The sequence below is a fragment of the Ambystoma mexicanum genome, chromosome 4p, assembly GCF_040938575.1.
Source record: "Ambystoma mexicanum isolate Mex_15411 chromosome 4p, UKY_AmexF1_1, whole genome shotgun sequence".
Classification (NCBI taxonomy): domain Eukaryota; kingdom Metazoa; phylum Chordata; class Amphibia; order Caudata; family Ambystomatidae; genus Ambystoma; species Ambystoma mexicanum.
Genome location: NC_090927.1, coordinates 1,011,458,297 through 1,011,475,815, shown reverse-complemented (window position 1 = coordinate 1,011,475,815; position 17,519 = coordinate 1,011,458,297). Strand labels below are relative to the sequence as shown.

Sequence of the window (17,519 nt, the reverse complement as noted above, 5' to 3'; positions counted from 1 at the left end):
GTCGGAACAGATAGGCTGCTGGCCTCCTCCATATTCTCCCTTCTATCCCTGGCATCCATGCAAATGCCATGTCTGTACCATACTGGAATAGTTCGCCATCTATGGGTTCTGCCCTAATTGCAGTCTGTCCACAGTATGCTTGCATAATCTGTCGTGCTGCAAGCATGTTAATCCCTGGAGTAGAGCATATTATGCCATCCTCTGTAAAGGAGATAGTCATATTCAACCTGTTCATTATGTCCCTCCCCAGTATATTTACTGGTGAGGCACTATAATACAAAAGTGGAACTGAAAGATCGTAATCTCCTATAGATAAGGGAACGTTATCAGTAAAGGGAACCAACCCTTTAGCCCCAGAAAATCCTTGGGTGTTCATGGCTTCGCCTGACATCTTAAATTTACCTTCCCTTATGCAAGACCGGGTTGCCCCGGTGTCAACAAGGAATGATAATTTTTTGTCACCTATCGTTACCTCTATGCGTGGCTCCTCCGCACTATTAGGTGTTACTGACAGGATGGGACACACCAAGGCCGTCTGTGGGCTGTCCTATTGAGGGTACAATGATTGGCCGTTTCCTGTGTAAGGGTTGTGTCCCAACACCGTCACCCTACCCAATTGCGTTTGTTGTGTTTGGGGTTGTTGTGTTAGCGCTACTTGTTGTTGTGGTAGTTGCTGTTGTTGTGTTATTTGTTGCTGTGGGTCACTTCCTTGTTGTAGGGTCTGCTGTAGTTGTATGCCCTGCTGTTCTTGTGACATCCTAGGTTGTGCTTGTTCATTCCATGCTGGTGTTCCTGGCCTGACCCTACACGTACGTGACATGTGTCCTAATAACCCACAACTCCAACACACGGGTGGTTCCCTGCTTTGCCATGGGAAGCTCCCTGTGTTGTCCTGGTATACTGGTTGCCCTGAGGGGTATGAATTTCTAAGTCCCCCCACCTGCTGTTGGGTATTGTATCCGTATCCTCTCCCTCTCATAAATCCTCCTCTCCCCCTGTTATAATTATAATACCCAGTTCCTTGCATTGGGTACCCTCCTCCCATGTTTGGTGCGTGTGATTGTAGTTGCGGCACTTGTTGTGTTATAGACTGTGGAGGTGCTATTTGAGCCGGATCTTGTGCAGCTACTACTTGTATGGGGCTTTGGGCCATTGGTGTGGGCGTAGTTATTAGTGCCCCTTCCATTGTATATTTAGTAAGTTTTTTCTGTACTAGTTTAGCCTCTTCTGTTTTTCTGTCCTCTTCCTTTTGTTTCATTTTTCCTTGCCATGTCCTGCAGTGATGTACTATAGTCAGTTGTATTTCTGGCCATGGTTTTGCTTCCATTCCCACTACTTTCTTTAGTTGCTTCTGAACTCCTTCTGGGAGCCCTTGTACTAGTATGTGGTAAAATATGGCTGGTGTTTTGTCCCATTGCTCTCTAGTTTCCATGCGCCACTTCTCCTGAATATCCTGGATATAATCAACAGGATCTTCATTCTCACGCATCTTGCGGGAAGTAATGGCTCCTATGTCTGATGTGTCTGGGTACTGTACTCTCAGGGCTTGCCAGAGAGCATGTCTGCAGTTTGCGAATGGTGCCCCATCATGCGATGTGTTTGTTATTGTTACCCCATGAAATCCCGCTCTCTTCCAGATGTCATCCGCTCTATCCCCTAGTATTGATATTAACAGGCCTTTCACATCTCCTACTGCTAATTTCTGTCCTGCGGTGTGTTTTTCCATTTCATATATCCATTTACCCGCACCTCCGCTTAGTGATGGGAGCCTACATTTTATATTTTCTTTGTCTGTATGCTTCCAAGGGACGTACTGTGGTCTAACCCCTCCTCTCTCCAACAGTGGCATCAAGTTGTGTCTTGTGTCCCCCTTTATGTTCCATAATATCGAGTCCTCACACCCTTCTTCCCCTTCTGTTTCCCTTCCCTCTTCAACTTCATCCTTATTTCCCCTTTTCCCAACTCCTTCTCCATCCTTTTCCCTCCTTTCGTCATTTCCTGTATTTAATGTGGGCATGTTTATCTGTCTGCCTTGCCTGCGACTAGGGAGATCTCTAAGCCGACATCCATAAGGTGTAATTTCGTCCATGAAGGGCGCGAGCTTTATTCTGTGCAGTGAGCGTGCGGTGGCTGGACAAGTATGGTGTGATGTGGGAGGGCGCGGAGGCGGCGGGGATGTGGGTGGTGTGGTTTGTGGCGTGGTTTCATGGGTTTGTGTTTCCCTTATTCCTTTCACTCCCTCCTTACTTCTCTCCAGCTCCTCCCATCTTCTACTCATCCATGGCGAATCTATGTTTGTTCTAGTGAGGTATAGTTTATCTAAGCTTTCCCTTCCACTCTTTCTTCCATCCTTCTCCATCCCTTCTTCCTCCTCACTGCAAAAGTCATTTATAAATGGCAACCCCCACTCTGCCTTTTTTCCTTTTATTGTTACTGTTTTTAAGTCTATTAGGTCTCTTTCCCCCTTTCCATTGCTACCAACTGTTCCCCCTAGTGCTGATGTTGTTGCTATCTCTCTATTTTTGTATACATCTCCCCATCTTTCACTCTCCCTACTCCTCCCTTCTCTTCCCCCTTCACTTCTCTCCTCCATTTCCCTACTATTTTCCTCCCTTTTCCTTTTCAATTCCTCCATTACTTCGTTGCTCATCTGTTCCAATATTCTTTCATCCTCTTTCTTCCTTTCCCATTTCACCCTTTCTCTTTCTACTATACTCTCTATTACCTTCCCCTCTTCATATTTCTTAGTTGTTTCTGATAGTACCCTCCTCCTCCATAATTCCATTTCCTTTTCTTCTTCTTCTTCCTTCTTCTTCTCTCTCAGCACTACTCTCGATACCCTATCTGCTGCTGCTTTTACCCTTTCGGCTTCTCTCTTTTGCTCCTCATTTCGTTCCCTTAATTTTTCCAATTCGTTCTTACCCTCTTTCCTCTTCCTCACTCTCTCCCTTTCCTCTCTCTCAAGTTGTTTGATCAATTCATTCTGCTCGTCCCTTAGTTTTGCTAATCTTTCCTCCAAAATCTCTTCCTTCTGCCGTAGTAGCTCCTCTCCCCTCATTTCACTCTCTTGCACTATCCTCGTTTGATCTCTTTACCACCTCCCTCTCTTCTCCAGTTAGTGAGCCTCGTAATTTCAATAATATCTGTGCAGCTACCCACTCATCGTTTCCTATCTCTACAGTCTGCTCTTCTCCAATCTTCCCCTCCCCCATTGTCATCCTCCTATGAGCCCCATATGGTGGATGGCTGTATGCTGGGTTCGAGTATCCTTCAGCTGCCCTTAATTGTCCTTCTATTTCTTCTAATTCTCTTAAAGGGTACAACCCTCCCCCCTCTGTTTTCACTCCCGTTGTTATGGGTACCTTGTTACTAAGTTCCCCTTTAATGCCGTTTAAGTTATCAATTTTATCTCCTCCCTCTCTTTCGTTCCCCGTATTCTTTGTGCTTTCACACACCTTTTTCCCATCCTCTCCTTCTTTCTTAATCTCCTTTTCTTCCGGTGTTTCCCCCATAGTGAACATGCCATTTGGTCCTGGCCGGGACCCCTGGAACATCCTCCATAAGTTAAACACCTCCACATGGTTTGCCAACTTCTTCCCCTTGTATGTATTGTGCAGATGGTTTAGCAGTGAATGTTGGGCATATGGGTCGAAACTTCCATTAGGCGGCCATGGTGTCAACATTTTGTTATCAGTCCCCTGAGTCCACTCTATGCTGTACTTAATTAATTTCTCCCTATGGGGTGGCAGTGTGGTACATATGTGTTGTAGTGGGGTAGTGAGGGTGTTCCGCCACCCCCCTGACCCTGTCCCGTATGACATAGTGGAGCTCCTCTTGTTACCCTTATCTTCACTGGTAGTTTGCAATATACACCCTTATATCGTTTACCTGGCCCCGCAAGTGTGGGGACTTACGACAATCCTTTTACACAATATGCAGTAAAAATTATATATATACAAAAAAAAAATATATATATATATGTATATGATTTTATATTTATATTCCTTCCCCTACGGCCCCCTGCGGCCGAAGCGCACGCAGCCCCCTGCGGCTGCGTACCCCTTATGACGCTCTTATACAGTCGTCCTGTTTTCCCCGTTCTCCTCCCCCTTTTACACTTGCCGTGGCCGGCGTTCTCCGTGCGCAGCCACGCCCCTTTCCCCTTCTCCTTTTCCGATCCTCTAGTCTATCCGTTATCTCCGCGTCCGCTTCCTCATCATCTTTCTCTCCCTCACCACTCAACCAAAGTTCCTTATGCACGCGATGTCCTATTAAACCCTATTGGTGACGTCACCGATTTCTTCGAGCTACTGGTACATTCTTCTAATGTTCTTTAAATTCAAAATACACTTGTAATCTATCCCCACTAACCCTACAGCTGTCTTCCTGTCTCTCCTGGAACAAGGTAATCAAACCAATAATATAATCGGACTGCGCACGCTGCGTCGCCTCGCGTGTGATACGCCCCTCAACAGGAGGGCTTAACCAGCCAACTATCTTCCGTATTGGGCAACTAGGCAACTAGCTACCGCCTACAGGGAAACGTCATCTACCTATCGAGTTTCTTGCTCGAACAATAGGGATCCTCATCTACTCATTGATCAATAAATCACAAATCGTAGGAAACCACACACCCCCACCCTTACACGTAGTCGCGACTTAGACCAATCAGTGTCTTATGAGCGGCCGCACGTGATGTTTTCGTGCTCCGCCCCCCCTCTTTCGCGTGACGTAGCCGACTGCTCTCGCACTCGTTTCGCTACCATTCATTCCATTGGCAATACTAAGTTGTTAGACTTTCGCCGTGCATCTGTACAACACCTCCCTCCTCCCTTATTTAATTCTTCCCCCCTCCTCACAATTTCGCATTGCTCGTTGTGCGCGTCATGCTCACCAAGTTCTCTCGATGCAGGGTCGCTCGACTGCGTGCACCCCTCCAAGCGGCTCGCCACCTCCCCTCGTCTGGACCACGTCTGGACACTCGCCAACCGCGGGCGGGATACTTCTCAACCGGCTCCCGAGGGCCAATATCCGGATTGTGCTGTCCGGTCTTCTCGCAGCTCCGCGATTGTCCTGTAGTCCTCAGAAGGGGGCAACGGCAGAGGGGGCCGCGCCGCCGGGCCTCCTCGCAACGGCAGTGCTTGGAAAAATAAAAATAAAAGTGGATCTTAAACAGATCTCAGCAGTGCCTCCAACTTGTCGGGGGGAAATTCTGCCGGGGTCGGCCGGGCCGTCCGCAGACCTCCGGGCAGGGAGGCCCCAACTCCTCCCGTGTATATCTCGGATGAGACAGAGTATGAGGCGCACACAAGGAGCAAGGTGACTTCTGCTGTTTATTAGACAAACGGCAGGGATGGGTCAAGGAGCGTACGCGTTCGTCCTGACACACACACAATCGTGGGGCTCGCAGGCCCTTTTTACTGTAGTATGACGCGCTACTTGCATCACATCAGAAAGTTAACAAAAAACCTATCGACACTCTTAATTGGATGCTCGAGTGATAGGGTTAGTATAGAACACATATAGAGAGCGATGCTAGTGGATAAAGGGTAGTCAGGTGATATATCTGGGTTGTCCCTACAATTAGATACATGAGAATTGTTACATGAAGACTCCTGGGGATTGGTTAAAGCTATTGGCGTCAGTGATAAGAGCCCCATGTTCTGATTGGTGCACTCGTGAGCTCCCCAGCCTGGGACCACCGCTGTTCCCAGCTCTCGGTGTACCTTTAGTTTGCAACAATGTTTCACTATGGGTACATGCAGACAATGTGAGGATTTATTCATAGCTGGAAGGCTGACCGCTCCCACTGTCGCAAATGTCCATTGAGCCTTTCAATTGTATCTGCCTGTGTCTTGTGGCGCGGGATCCAGACGCCTCTTTTCTTCTGGACTTGGCATCTCGTCAGGTTCGGCTTGGTCACGTGAGGCGGGACCGTGTTTGAGGCAGAATTCTGCACAATTAATATTGTTTTTCCACTGTGTGTCTGGTTTAATTTGTAGGTATGACTTTAACGCTGGTACGCGGAGTGCGATGTTGCAACATCGTGCCTTTGATGATTTGTTCTTTGAATGTGAGCTTGCAACATTGCGACCTTGGCTAGTTGCTTCACCAGGCTCATTCTTGCGGGATCAGCAACCTGACTTTAGCTTTGTTAACGTCCATGGGAACTCTTGCTTGAGGCCTACTTGGGCCTGGTGCATAAGCGATCCTTTTCGTGCATGGGTGCTTTTAGGTTATGGTGGCATATAGTTCCATGACCAGTATCGTGTCTTCATTGTACTTCTCATGGTGGCAACTGGTTGCAAGGGAAGCGTGAGCAAGCTTTGTATAAGTTCATAAGTTCATGACGCGTCTTGCGTTTCTGCATGCTAAAAGCCTATGTGAAAAATAATAAAGATGCACGTCCGTGAATATGCCTGTCGCCTACGTCATAGCACTGAGTATATTCTTCGTGTAGATTGGTGTGGGAATGTCCAGTGTTCATATTTGTACAGCTGTGCTTCCCGTTGTCTAGGTCGTCATGGCATCTCTAACGACGTGTAGATTTCAGTCTAGTTGGTCCGTGCCGCAGGTGTCGGCATGGCCAGTGCGGGCTGCTGGGCAGGCAGATGGACACATCCGTATGTTCCTGTACCAGGGTATTTGGTCGTCTGGTAAATGGACAAACTCTTCTCGTGGCGGGTGTCTGGGTCGTGACCCTTTAGGCCAAGCGCGAGAGGTGAAGGACGGGAGCCTGGTCTTCCATTCTCCCACTTCAGTACCCTACCATCCCTCCTGATAGGGACGACAAACGTTTTGACGGCTGGGCGAAGAAGGTGTTTTCTTCTGGGGCTATGGCGCTTCAGGCTGCCAACTCTGTCTGTGCCGTGTCTTGTTTCACGCACACTCTGTGGAACTGTATCTCCTTAGCGGCTGACCATATTCCCGAAGGGGTGGAACGGGATGGTTTTCTTTCTATCGTGCAGGATGGCAAGGGCGCCATGTGTGAGTCCGTTCAGTCGGGTCTGGACATGGTTGATTACATCAGGCGGTCCATGGCGGCGAGCAACGTAATACGCAGGTTTGCGTGGTTGCGGAAGTCGGGGTTTGCTCCTGATGTGCAAGCTCGACTCCTCAACCTGCCCTTTGATGCTGAACATCTTTTTGGCAGCAAGGCTGACAAGAGCCTTGAGAGGTTGCAGACCTCTAAAGCTGCAGCAAAGTCGTTGGGCGCTGCAGTTCGCCAACCTCTGCCTTTTCGTCCTAGGGGACAACAATGGAGGGGAGGTTCCTTTCGATATTACTCGTCCTTTAGTAAATCAAGAGGAGTTGCTAGTCAAAGGGTCCAACGTAGGAGTGCCAGAGGTGGAAAACAGGGTATACGAGGTACCAAGGCCGCTCAGGCAGTTGCCTCTTTGCCCTCGGGCATTGCCGCAGCTGCTTCAGCTCAGTCATGAGGCCATGTCCCATGGTTCGCCAGTTGGGGGAAGGCTGGCGCAGCATCTTGTAGAGTGGCGTGCCATTACTTCAGATGTGTGGGTTCTGGAGATCATAGCACACGGCTACTATCTTCCTTTCCGACAGAGGCCTCACGACAATCCACCAGGGAATCTCTCTTTGAAGAGTCCGGATCCGCTCCTTGTGCTGGAAATTCAATCCCTGCTGGAGAAAGGCGCCATAGAACTGGTGCCTGTAGCGGAGAGGAACAAGAAATGGTATTCCCATTATTTTTTGATTTCGAAGAAAGACGGGGATTGAGACCCATCATGGACTTGTGCGGTTTGAACAAACTCCTCAGGAAGGACAAGTTCAAGATGGTTGCTCTTTCTCAAGTCCTCAGGCCCTTCAACTTCAGGACTGGTTGGTGTCTCTCGACCTCAAGGACGCTTATTTTCATGTGCCGTCAATCCAAAGCACAAGAAGTACCTGAGGTTCGTGGTTGGCGACTCGCACTTTCAGTTTCTGGTCCTGCTGTTCGGATTGACCTCTGTGCGAGGGTCTTCACCAAGCTCATGTTGGTGATGGCAGCGTATCTCAGGAAAGGGGGGGGATTCACGTCTACCCCTACCTGGACAATTGGTTGATCAGGGTGCGCTCACCCGAGCAGGTCCTGGATCATCTGTCTGTCACCTGCCACTCCTTTCACAAGCTGGGCTTCTCCCTCAACTTAAAGAAGTCCTACTTGACGCCAACACAGCGGCTCCAGTACATCGGAGCAGTGCTCGATACATCCCCGGGGCAGTGTTTCCCTCCCCAGGTGAGGGCTCTTCACATTCAGCAGATGGTGCACAAGTTTCAACTTTCCTAGACGCTCCCGGCGTTCGAGTTCTTGAAGTTGCTCAGCCTCATGGCATTCTGCATTCTTCTGGTGCCAGGGGCCAGGTTGCGGATGAGATCTCTGCAATGGACCCTCAAGCTCCAGTGGTCTCAGTCCTCCGGCAGGATGTCGGACCCTGTTCAGGTGCCGTCCTCGGTCGCCCAGGACCTTCTGGGGTGGGCCGTCGAAGGCAATCTGATGAGGGGGGCTCCATTTTGGCTGCCCTGGCCGGAGGTGACGATCGTGACGGACACATCCCTCACAGGATGGGGAGCTCATGCCAACGAGTTGAGTCAGCGGCCGTTGGTCTCCGTCTGAGTCCAGAATCTGTTGGAGCTGCGGGCCGTCAGGCTTGGCTTGAAGGCTTTTCTGTCGACTGTGCGAGGGAAGAATGTCCTGATTCTGACGGACAACACAGTGGACATGCACTACCTCAACAAAAAGGGGGAGGCAGGGTCACTTCCTCTGTGCAGGGAGGCGATGCAGCTCGGGTTCTGGGCCATCCAGCAGGAAGTTTCGATCTCAGCTGTTCATCTGGCCGGAGACGAAAACGAGACGGCGGACGCTCTGAGCAGGCAGAGCGCGATCTCTCACGAGTGGGAGCTGGCTCAGGAGATTCTCCTGGAGATCTTTGCCCTTTGAGGGACCCCTCAAGTGGATCTCTTCACCTCCAGTGTCAAACGGACGTGCGAAAGGTTCTGCTCGCGGGAATTTCCTCCAAAAGGAGCCTTAGGAGACGTGTTCGTGGTGGAGTGGTCCTTCCCACTGCTGTACGCGTTTCTTCCAGTCCCCGTCATCCCGCAAGTGCTGCAGAGGCTACGGAGGTTCGGTTCCCGGATGATCCTCATTGCTCCGGCATGGGCCCGGAGGACGTGGTACCCGGACCTTCTCGACTTGTCCATCTGCCCTCCATGTCGTCTTCCCTACCGAGACGATCTGCTCTCACGGGAGGGGGGGTCAGGTTCTCCAACCAGAAGTCAGTTCCCTCAACCTTCACGCTTGGCTTCTGAAAGGTTGAGGTACAAGGATTGAGACTTCCCTGAAGACGTGATGGAGGTGTTGCTTTTGGCTAGACGGCTGGCGACCAAGTCCCTGTACCGTTGCCGTTGGAGAAAGTTCTGCGACTGGTGCAGGGTTCAGAATGTGGATTCTTTTTCCTGTGACATTCCTGTGGTTCTGTCTTTTTTGCTTTCATTGGCCCACAGGGGCCTTCAAGTGGGTACTGTTAAAGGTTACCTGGCAGCGCTGTCTATATTTAAGCGCTCGTCTGAGGAGTGTTCCTATTTCAAAATTACTTTTAATTTCTCAGTTTCTCAAAGGACTCACTAATGTGTTTCTGCCGTCACCTTTCCAGGTGCCTGGTTAGGATTTGAATCTTGTTGTGAAATTCCTTATGGGTGCTCCGATTGAGCCTTTACATTCTTGTCCTTTGAGGCTGTTAACCCTTAAAACTGTGTTTTTCGTTGCGGTCACTTCCGCTCGCACAGTGAGTGAGTTGCAGGCACTTTCAGTTAAGCCACCCTTCACTGTGTTTCATAAGGCAGACCCTCCAGCTTATAGCGATTTTGCGATCCTGCAAAATGCTGCAAAAATGGCAGTTTTGCACGAAATGCGGCAAAAACAGCAGTTTTGTGCAAAAACAGCATCTTTAAAAAAATTATACTCAGGGTGCCAGGTTCTCAACTTTTTTTTTCACACAAGAAATGAAATGCGCTAACGCATCTCATCACTTGCGCCCCAAAAAAGTGCAGCCCAATCCACAAGAGAGACATGAATGGGCACATTTTATGTGCACGCCCATTCAGATTGCCTTTTTCACCTCCTTGATCAAATAAAGTGGCGTTTCTGTCAATTTAAAAGCGCATCCCTCATTTCCAAGCAAGATGCACTTTTAAATGTGTAGAAATTGTAGGCAACCCTACGCGCACGTGATGTGGGGCTGCCACTGCATGACAGGGTCTTTCCTGACCCTGTCATGCATTTTTTTTAAGGTATGAACCGCTGCTGTGTCGCTTGCATTTCTGTTCCTCAAACAGGATAAAAATGATTTTTTTGGTTCGCATTTTACAGCGGCAGGCACCTGGAGGGCCTGTCCCTGTGAAAGGCGCTGGGAGCTTGCAGAACACTGTCGGGAGAGCGATTCTATTCAAAGTACTGCCCATTTTGATGACAAAAATCTATTGAATGTTCCAATTTGACCTATTTCGTCCAGTACTATTCAATCGATTTTTATAAATACTAAACATGTGTTGCGGGGGTGTCACCCGCTCCCCATGTTCAGTATTTTTGGTCTAGGGTGGTTGCAGAAGTGTTTTCCCCTTTTTCTTCAAAATTGGAGGCGGGACAGAAAAAAAGAAAATAACGAAAAAGGGACCCTGCGGAGTCGGATCTAACCCGCGTTAGAGGGACGGATCTGGCACTGCAGGGTTGCAGGGGAAGCGGCAGCGACCAAGCAGTTAAGTAGGGGAGGGGGTGGGGTGGTGGTGAAAGGTACCTTTTGGCTTGTTTGGCAGAAGTGCAAAAAAATGTGCAGCGAAATTGACTACGGTCAATTCCGCCGCAAATAATTACACTTGGGTCAAACTACCCAGATCACCATTCAAGGCCGCTAGCCAGCGCACAATATGCGCTACAGCTCAAGCCTGTGGAAATGCGCCGGTCACCTTTGAGAATAAGGTGACCTTCTCATTTCCAAAAACGGGTTGTCTAAAAATAGCATATCCTCCGTTCTTTTTTTAAATGCCCCATTATTTGAGGAACTGGGTCAAAATGTACCATTCAAAAAAATAAAAAAAATGGTTACACTATGAGAGAGAGAGAGAGAGAGAGAGAGATTGGTGAGATGTGAAGTGATAGGCAAGAAAGCAGAGGGAGAGCAGTGGATCAGAGGAGGAAGCGCTGCACAAGAGAGCAGAGGAAGCAGTGATGCGGTGGGCCAGAAATCTGAGAGCGAGCAGCGGTACAGAAAGTAGCGGGAGCGTGTGGTCAGTGAGCCAGAAAGCAGAGAGGAAGCGGTTGGCCAGAAAGAGGCAGTGAGCTGCAGATTGGGAAAAAGGATGAGGGAAGAGTGCGATAGAATGGGAGAAATGATGCAAGATGCAGAAGCAGCACAAAAGAATGAAGGACTGTATATTGCGGGAGGAATTGTAGAGTGTAAGGTGTGAGTTGGGAGTATGATTTGGAGTGTGGCAAGGGCTGGGCAGTGTAAATTGTGACTTGACAGTGTGACATAGCGTATGAGTATTTGTATGACAGAGTGAGAGGTTAAGGAATGCAAGTTGTGATGGAGAGTTGGTGAGATGTGTGTTGGTGGGAGAGGTGTGTGGGTGTTTGGGGGATTGGAGAACATAGAAGGGGAATATTATCAGCATTACAATTGATAATGATCAATTTAGTTAATACTATTAAATAGGCATGAACATTAAACCAGAAATGTAGCCAAATCAAACACTGTTCTGCCAAGCCAGACATATCTGGGACTCTTCCTATTAAATTAATACAAAAGATACATAATAATGATACCCTGGCTCTCTTGTAGCCTTGCACTATGCCTATTTCCTGCAATGTGGCAATCTTACACCCTCCAGTTAATACAAAATGTCCCGCAAAAATGCTGCAATAAATAAAGGTTTGTGCCGCAAAATTTGCCATTTCATGCAGCAAAATTTGCCATTTCATGCCGCAAAATCCTGGAAGGGTTGTCCTTAGAGTTTGTCCTTCCTTCCTTTCTTCTGAAGGTTGTATTGGAATTTCATTTAAGCCAGAAGGTTGTTCTTCCAGCATTTTATCCTCATCCACTTTCTGGTAAGGAAGAGGAGAGGCTCCATAGGTTGGATCCTAGGAGGGCTTTAATTTTCTACATTTCACGCATGTCCCGGGTCAGAGTGGACGATCATCCCTTAATAGGTTACGCTGGAAGGCGTTTGGGACAAGCTGTGACTAAGCAGACTTTGTCTAGATGGATTATCTTGGCAATTTCTGAATGTTACCGCTTGGCGGGTAAGGACCCTCCGGTAGGCTTACAGGCCAATTCTACTAGGGGTATGGCTGCCTCTACTGCCCTGCAGAGGGGTGTTCCTATTTGTAACATCTGTGAAGCAGCCACATGGGCTTCGGTCCATACTTTTGTACGACACTACTCCCTGGATTCTATCCATGGGCAGGATCTGGCCTTTGGCAAGGCGGGCCTTTACTCTGCAATTTGATTGGGCATTCTAAATTTCTATATTCTAAATGTTTTGCCTCCTCCATACGTTGGTACTGCTTTGGGAGTCTGTCATAGATATGGAATATGTCGGAGGACCCAATCCCCTCGAAGAACAAGTTACTCTCTTACCTGGTAACGATGGGATGGTCCGACGACGTATTCCATATCGCTCCCTCCCTACCTGCCCCGCTACAGAATTTCTTATGCGATTGCAGCTTGCGTTTCCGCAAGGCTTTCTGTGGTCATACTGGCAGTGGTTTGGTGCCACATGTTCTGGGGAAAAAACTACAACTGAGGCTACGGGCGTCGTGCATCTTACTTATAACATCCGGTGACGTCGGCTCCACGGAGGCCCTCGAGGACGGCGTATCGACGCAGGACGCAGACGCCGAAAGATTTTCCGAAGCAGCACAGCTGTGGTGATGTCAGATATGGAATACATCGTCGGACCATCCCATTGAAAGAACGTTACCAGGTAAGAGAGTAACTTGTTCTACTGTTAGCCCTCCCCTCTGTTAATTATTGCACACTTTTATTTAATTTTATGTGAGAATAAATGTGTGTAGTGTGATATCAAATATCAAAGCTGTCACAATGTGGACGATTGGCTCATTCGAGCCTGCATCCTAGATCTGGTTTCAGTCCACCATTACCTCACTTGTCATATGCTGTATAGCTTGGGCTGCTCCTTCACTACAAGAAGACTCGTGTAGCGTCCTACCTGTTGCTTCAATTTATAAGGACACTTATGGGCATGCTCGGTCAAGGCCTTTCCTCGCAAGGACTGTGTTGAAAACAACTGTCAGGTGGTGCAAATCTTCCAATGCCACACACTTGTCCCAGGCTCTGCCAGTTTGTGATGTCTGGGTCTCATGGCATCCTTCCTCTTCATGGTGCCCGAAGCCTTGTGAAGCATGAAGTTACACCGTGGCTTCTTCGCGGTCAATGACGTCAGTTTCAGGGTGACATAGCAGATCTTTTATAGGTCTCCAACACAGTTGAAAGAATAAATCACGTACCTTTTGGTAATGTTCTTTTTGATGGAGAAGTCCTTCCACAGATTCCTCCCCATTCTCCCAACCAAGACTCATGCAAATAGCATGAATACCTTGCTGTTCGGCATTGCTCAGCTGCTCAGTGTAGAGGGGAAAGGCGCAAATGAGGTAATTGGGCACTGCCGTTTCCATATGTAATCACTATTGGCGTCACGTCTGCAGGTAAGGGCACTAACGTAGCCATGCAGAGCCTCTTCAGCTTAAAAAGTTCCATAGAACATCACACACATTATCGCGCCTTGAAACACTTGTGTATAGGCGCATTATAAATGCCATATCATATCATTATATTTTAATCATGTTCGCTCTCAGTAGAGGGGCTCCCAGTCTTTTGAAAATTATTTAGGCTGGGTGTAAACTAAAGAACGCAAACACAACGTAACAGCACACACCAGTGTAACAGCTCCACCATGGCAAATGCTGTACCTTGAACTAAAAGAACAAAGGAATGACCCTCAAACGTTTGGACCTGGCAGGCAAACGTGTTTCATACTTTAAATTGCACAAAACGGTAGTGCACTGTTAAACTGCAAGGAAGGAGGTTCATGGCAGTTTCACTTTCAAAGGGGATGGGTTTGAATGTGTTTGAAAGCTCGGATGTATGCACGATGGTTCAGGCTCTTAAGTGTGTGGTCTGAAGAAGACGTTGCAAATAGACATTACGTATCCATGCGTTTAACACTGTCATTTGCCTTCTACATCCCTGCGTGCTGGAAATCGACGTGGGCCGAATAAGTCACAAAACTATTTTGGTGCAGGGCCTAATTAATGAATCTCTTGTAACGCGCTTCAAAGCGGAAACCAGTCTCTAAGCGCGGGGCAGGGTCCAGGATTCGAGCCTGCACAAACGCGTTGCCGTTGAGCTAACCTCCTGGTCCGAGCCTAAGAAGTGTTTGACATGGCCTTAGAATCTCAAGTGGCAAAGGAAACTTGGATTAACAAATGGGGTTGAATGTTTGTACCTGGCATGAGAGGAAGTAAATGCTTATTTAAAAGATGTACTAAATATAATATAATTAATTATCCATCAAAAATCGAATGAAATGAAAATATTCAAGTATAAAAAAGGCATTCAAATGAAAGTACGTAAGTGAAGGTTCCAATACCTCGATTTTTTTAAGGGAATCCGCGAGATTTATGTATTCATTAATTTTCTGAAATCCTTCCTATAAGCAAACTTCGATGTAATATGCTGCAAAAATCAAACCATGCATTACATTATATTTTCCCTTCACAGGATTGCGAAACACATAATGTAATTCTAAATGACTGAAATGGATTGTGACTGTGGGACATTTGCTGGGGAAAGCTGCATTGTCACTCCATCTTGTCATTGAAAATCTGGTCCGGGGACCACCAGTAGAGCCCCTGGCGTGAAGGCAATTCTTTGACTTTGTCGAAGAGGACCCCTAGCCCTGATTTGCCTTGTCTCCTGAACATCGAGGATCATCATCCCCCTCTTCTCCTGACAGTTAAACAGCAAAGCCCTCACTTGTGGTGCACCCTACCTGTCTAAACGCTCCTCCTTTAAATCGCTAGGCTACCTTCTTGGTACGGTCCCCCTAAGGTTTGTCCTCAAACCCCTCATCTCTCTTCAAACTTCCAAAATTTTGCTTTGCATCATCTTTTTGTTGACGATACCCAAATCATCTCCCTCAGCCCTGAGCTGTTTTGCTGATCAATAACTGTGCCGCTGCTTCCCAGCACTGGGTTGGCAATGTGGGGCCTAATTCCCAACTCGGCTAAAGTTCTTACTTATGCCTGTAATGCCACCACCACTCACCCTCTACTTCTTTATCATAGCCAAGCCCCCCCTGTACCCTCCCCATCAATGCTCACACTCTTAGATTTCTTAATCGCAGTCTTTGGCTTCTGCAATGTATCACATCACCATCTTCACTAACCCCTCAATTTGTTTTTTTTTCTTCATTTCTCAGACGGAAACCAAGGTCCTTGAATCTGCAAAGAGCAAAGGAGTAAAACCTGTAGCCCAAAATGCAGAGCGCTCCAACCAGAAATCAGGTATGTATATTGGTGCACCAACATGGCCATCTGACTCCTTTTTTTTCTTTTTTTTTTCTTTCCATGGTCACTTTTTAAATAAGTTGCTTGTAATCGTTTGGGAGCCTGGTTTAAGTTTTGACAAACAATTGAGTACTAAAAATGTTCTGGACCGCATTCATAATAGGTATAGAAGAGCTGCACTTTTTCATGTGAAAATAAAACCTCATATGGTGATGTCTCATTCAACTTTTAAACTTAAAGCATTTCAGAAAGACCTTCTAAAACTCTTTCCATGTTAATGTGTTTGTTTTTCAATGCAAATTATAAAATTTGCTTAACAGGGCAAAATCTTGACGGTGTGGTCTGGAAATTTGGATTTCAGGTCACACCCTCGTGTTCTAAGGTTTTTGTGAAGTGTAGAGCCAGCTCCTCGCACAGCAATAGCTCACATTGCAATATTTATTGTTTCCGTCACCAAATCGCTCCAAGTGTGAAAACCATTTACAAAATGTAGTCCTCACCATATTTGTGTCACACTATGGTTGCAAAATTGCAGGTGAGCTAAAACTCGCAAACCAGCATTCTCCATGTACAACCCTCGGCTGAAGAAAAAGCCCCTTCAAATCTGAATTGCCTTTTCATTTTTCCAAATCAGAAAAGAGATCAATAGCCACCTTTTCTTTTCTTAGGAGTACCTTGTCCAGTCTCATAGGAACTGCAGATAGGGCCTGCACAATGAACATGTGAAACAAAGCGGTAATTCGCCCTTAAAAAACCGAACATGAATGTTGCTGGTTTAAATAATGTTCATCCCTATCTCACAAACCCTGTTTTTGTCCCTTAAGGAACCCATGGTATCAAAAGTAAGAACGCAACACAAAGAGCAATTTCAAGAGTGTTTATTGAACAGTTTTCAAGGGGTTTGGAAAAACTCCTAATTTACCCTAATTCTAGAATAGGAGTAATCTCGACCATTGCAATAAGGGAAAAAACAGTCCTAGTCAGTCTGTCAAATCAAGATGGCCTATTATTAAAAAAAAGAAAACAAATGCCTGCGCTATCTCTTATACAAAAAGTGTGTAGAGGGGAATGTGTATGGAAAGGAAAGTCAGTGTTTTAACATAGATGATCATGATGACTGAGTCAGCTCTCCTCCCCACGTTGGACAGCACGAAGTAAGGCGGCCCCCTTAGACAGGATGACGCACTCTGGCTCAGGTTATACAAAAAAAAGGCAGTTCACGTTGGCCTTCCACTTTAAAGTCACTTAAGTTCACCAAAAAGTTTTTTCACGGTTCAATGAAGTTCACGTAGGTCTCCCTCTGTCGGGCTCAGACCCCTCATGGCATCAACAGTTCACGTAGGTCTCCCTCTGTTGGGCTCGGACCTCACAATCACAGCACTTCATGTAGGTCTCACTCTGTCGGGCTCGGACCTCTCAAGAAAAGTACCTGATTCAATGTAGATCTCCCTTAGCCGGGCTTTGGCCTCGCAATCATAGCACTTATAGGGTCTCTGTTTCCCAAGCTTTATTCACATTCGTTAGGGGTTTCCCTTCCCCTAACTTATTTCATGTTCTAGATCTTCCTCAGTCGGGCTCGGACCTTTCACTGATGTCAGAGACTTTCAAATGTGGGAGGCTTTTCCAAATACCTACAGAGGACCAAATTGACTTTCACTTAAGTTTTCCCTAATGGTATTTGCCCCAGTGTCTCTTGGTCTAGGTAGTCTCACAACACAATCAGAAAAGTTCACGGTCGACTCCCCTCAGCCGGGCTCAAGCCTTCTTCCTTGTTTTGGTTTCCCTGTAGAAGACTTTCGAATGTTCGAGGAGGATAGCACAGGGGCAACATGCTGGTCTTGAAAGCAAGACCACGCAGAGCAACAGACGTTTGAATCCCGGATCCGTGCTTAGAAACAGAACTCGGGTATTAAGCGATTTATTTAAAAAAAAT

The 17,519-nt window shown here is 47.2% G+C and overlaps 1 protein-coding gene across 4 annotated transcripts in view; it reads left to right on the top strand.

Moving 5' to 3' along the window:
* Positions 1–17,519, top strand: part of HSF2 (heat shock transcription factor 2) — a 1,113,385-nt gene that overhangs the window by 1,020,635 nt on the left and 75,231 nt on the right. For all 4 annotated transcript variants that reach the window (XM_069606600.1, XM_069606598.1, XM_069606599.1 and 1 more), the window contains one exon: positions 15,499–15,583. In XM_069606600.1, the coding sequence (XP_069462701.1) occupies positions 15,499–15,583 (85 nt within the window). The remainder of the gene's footprint in view (positions 1–15,498; positions 15,584–17,519) is intronic.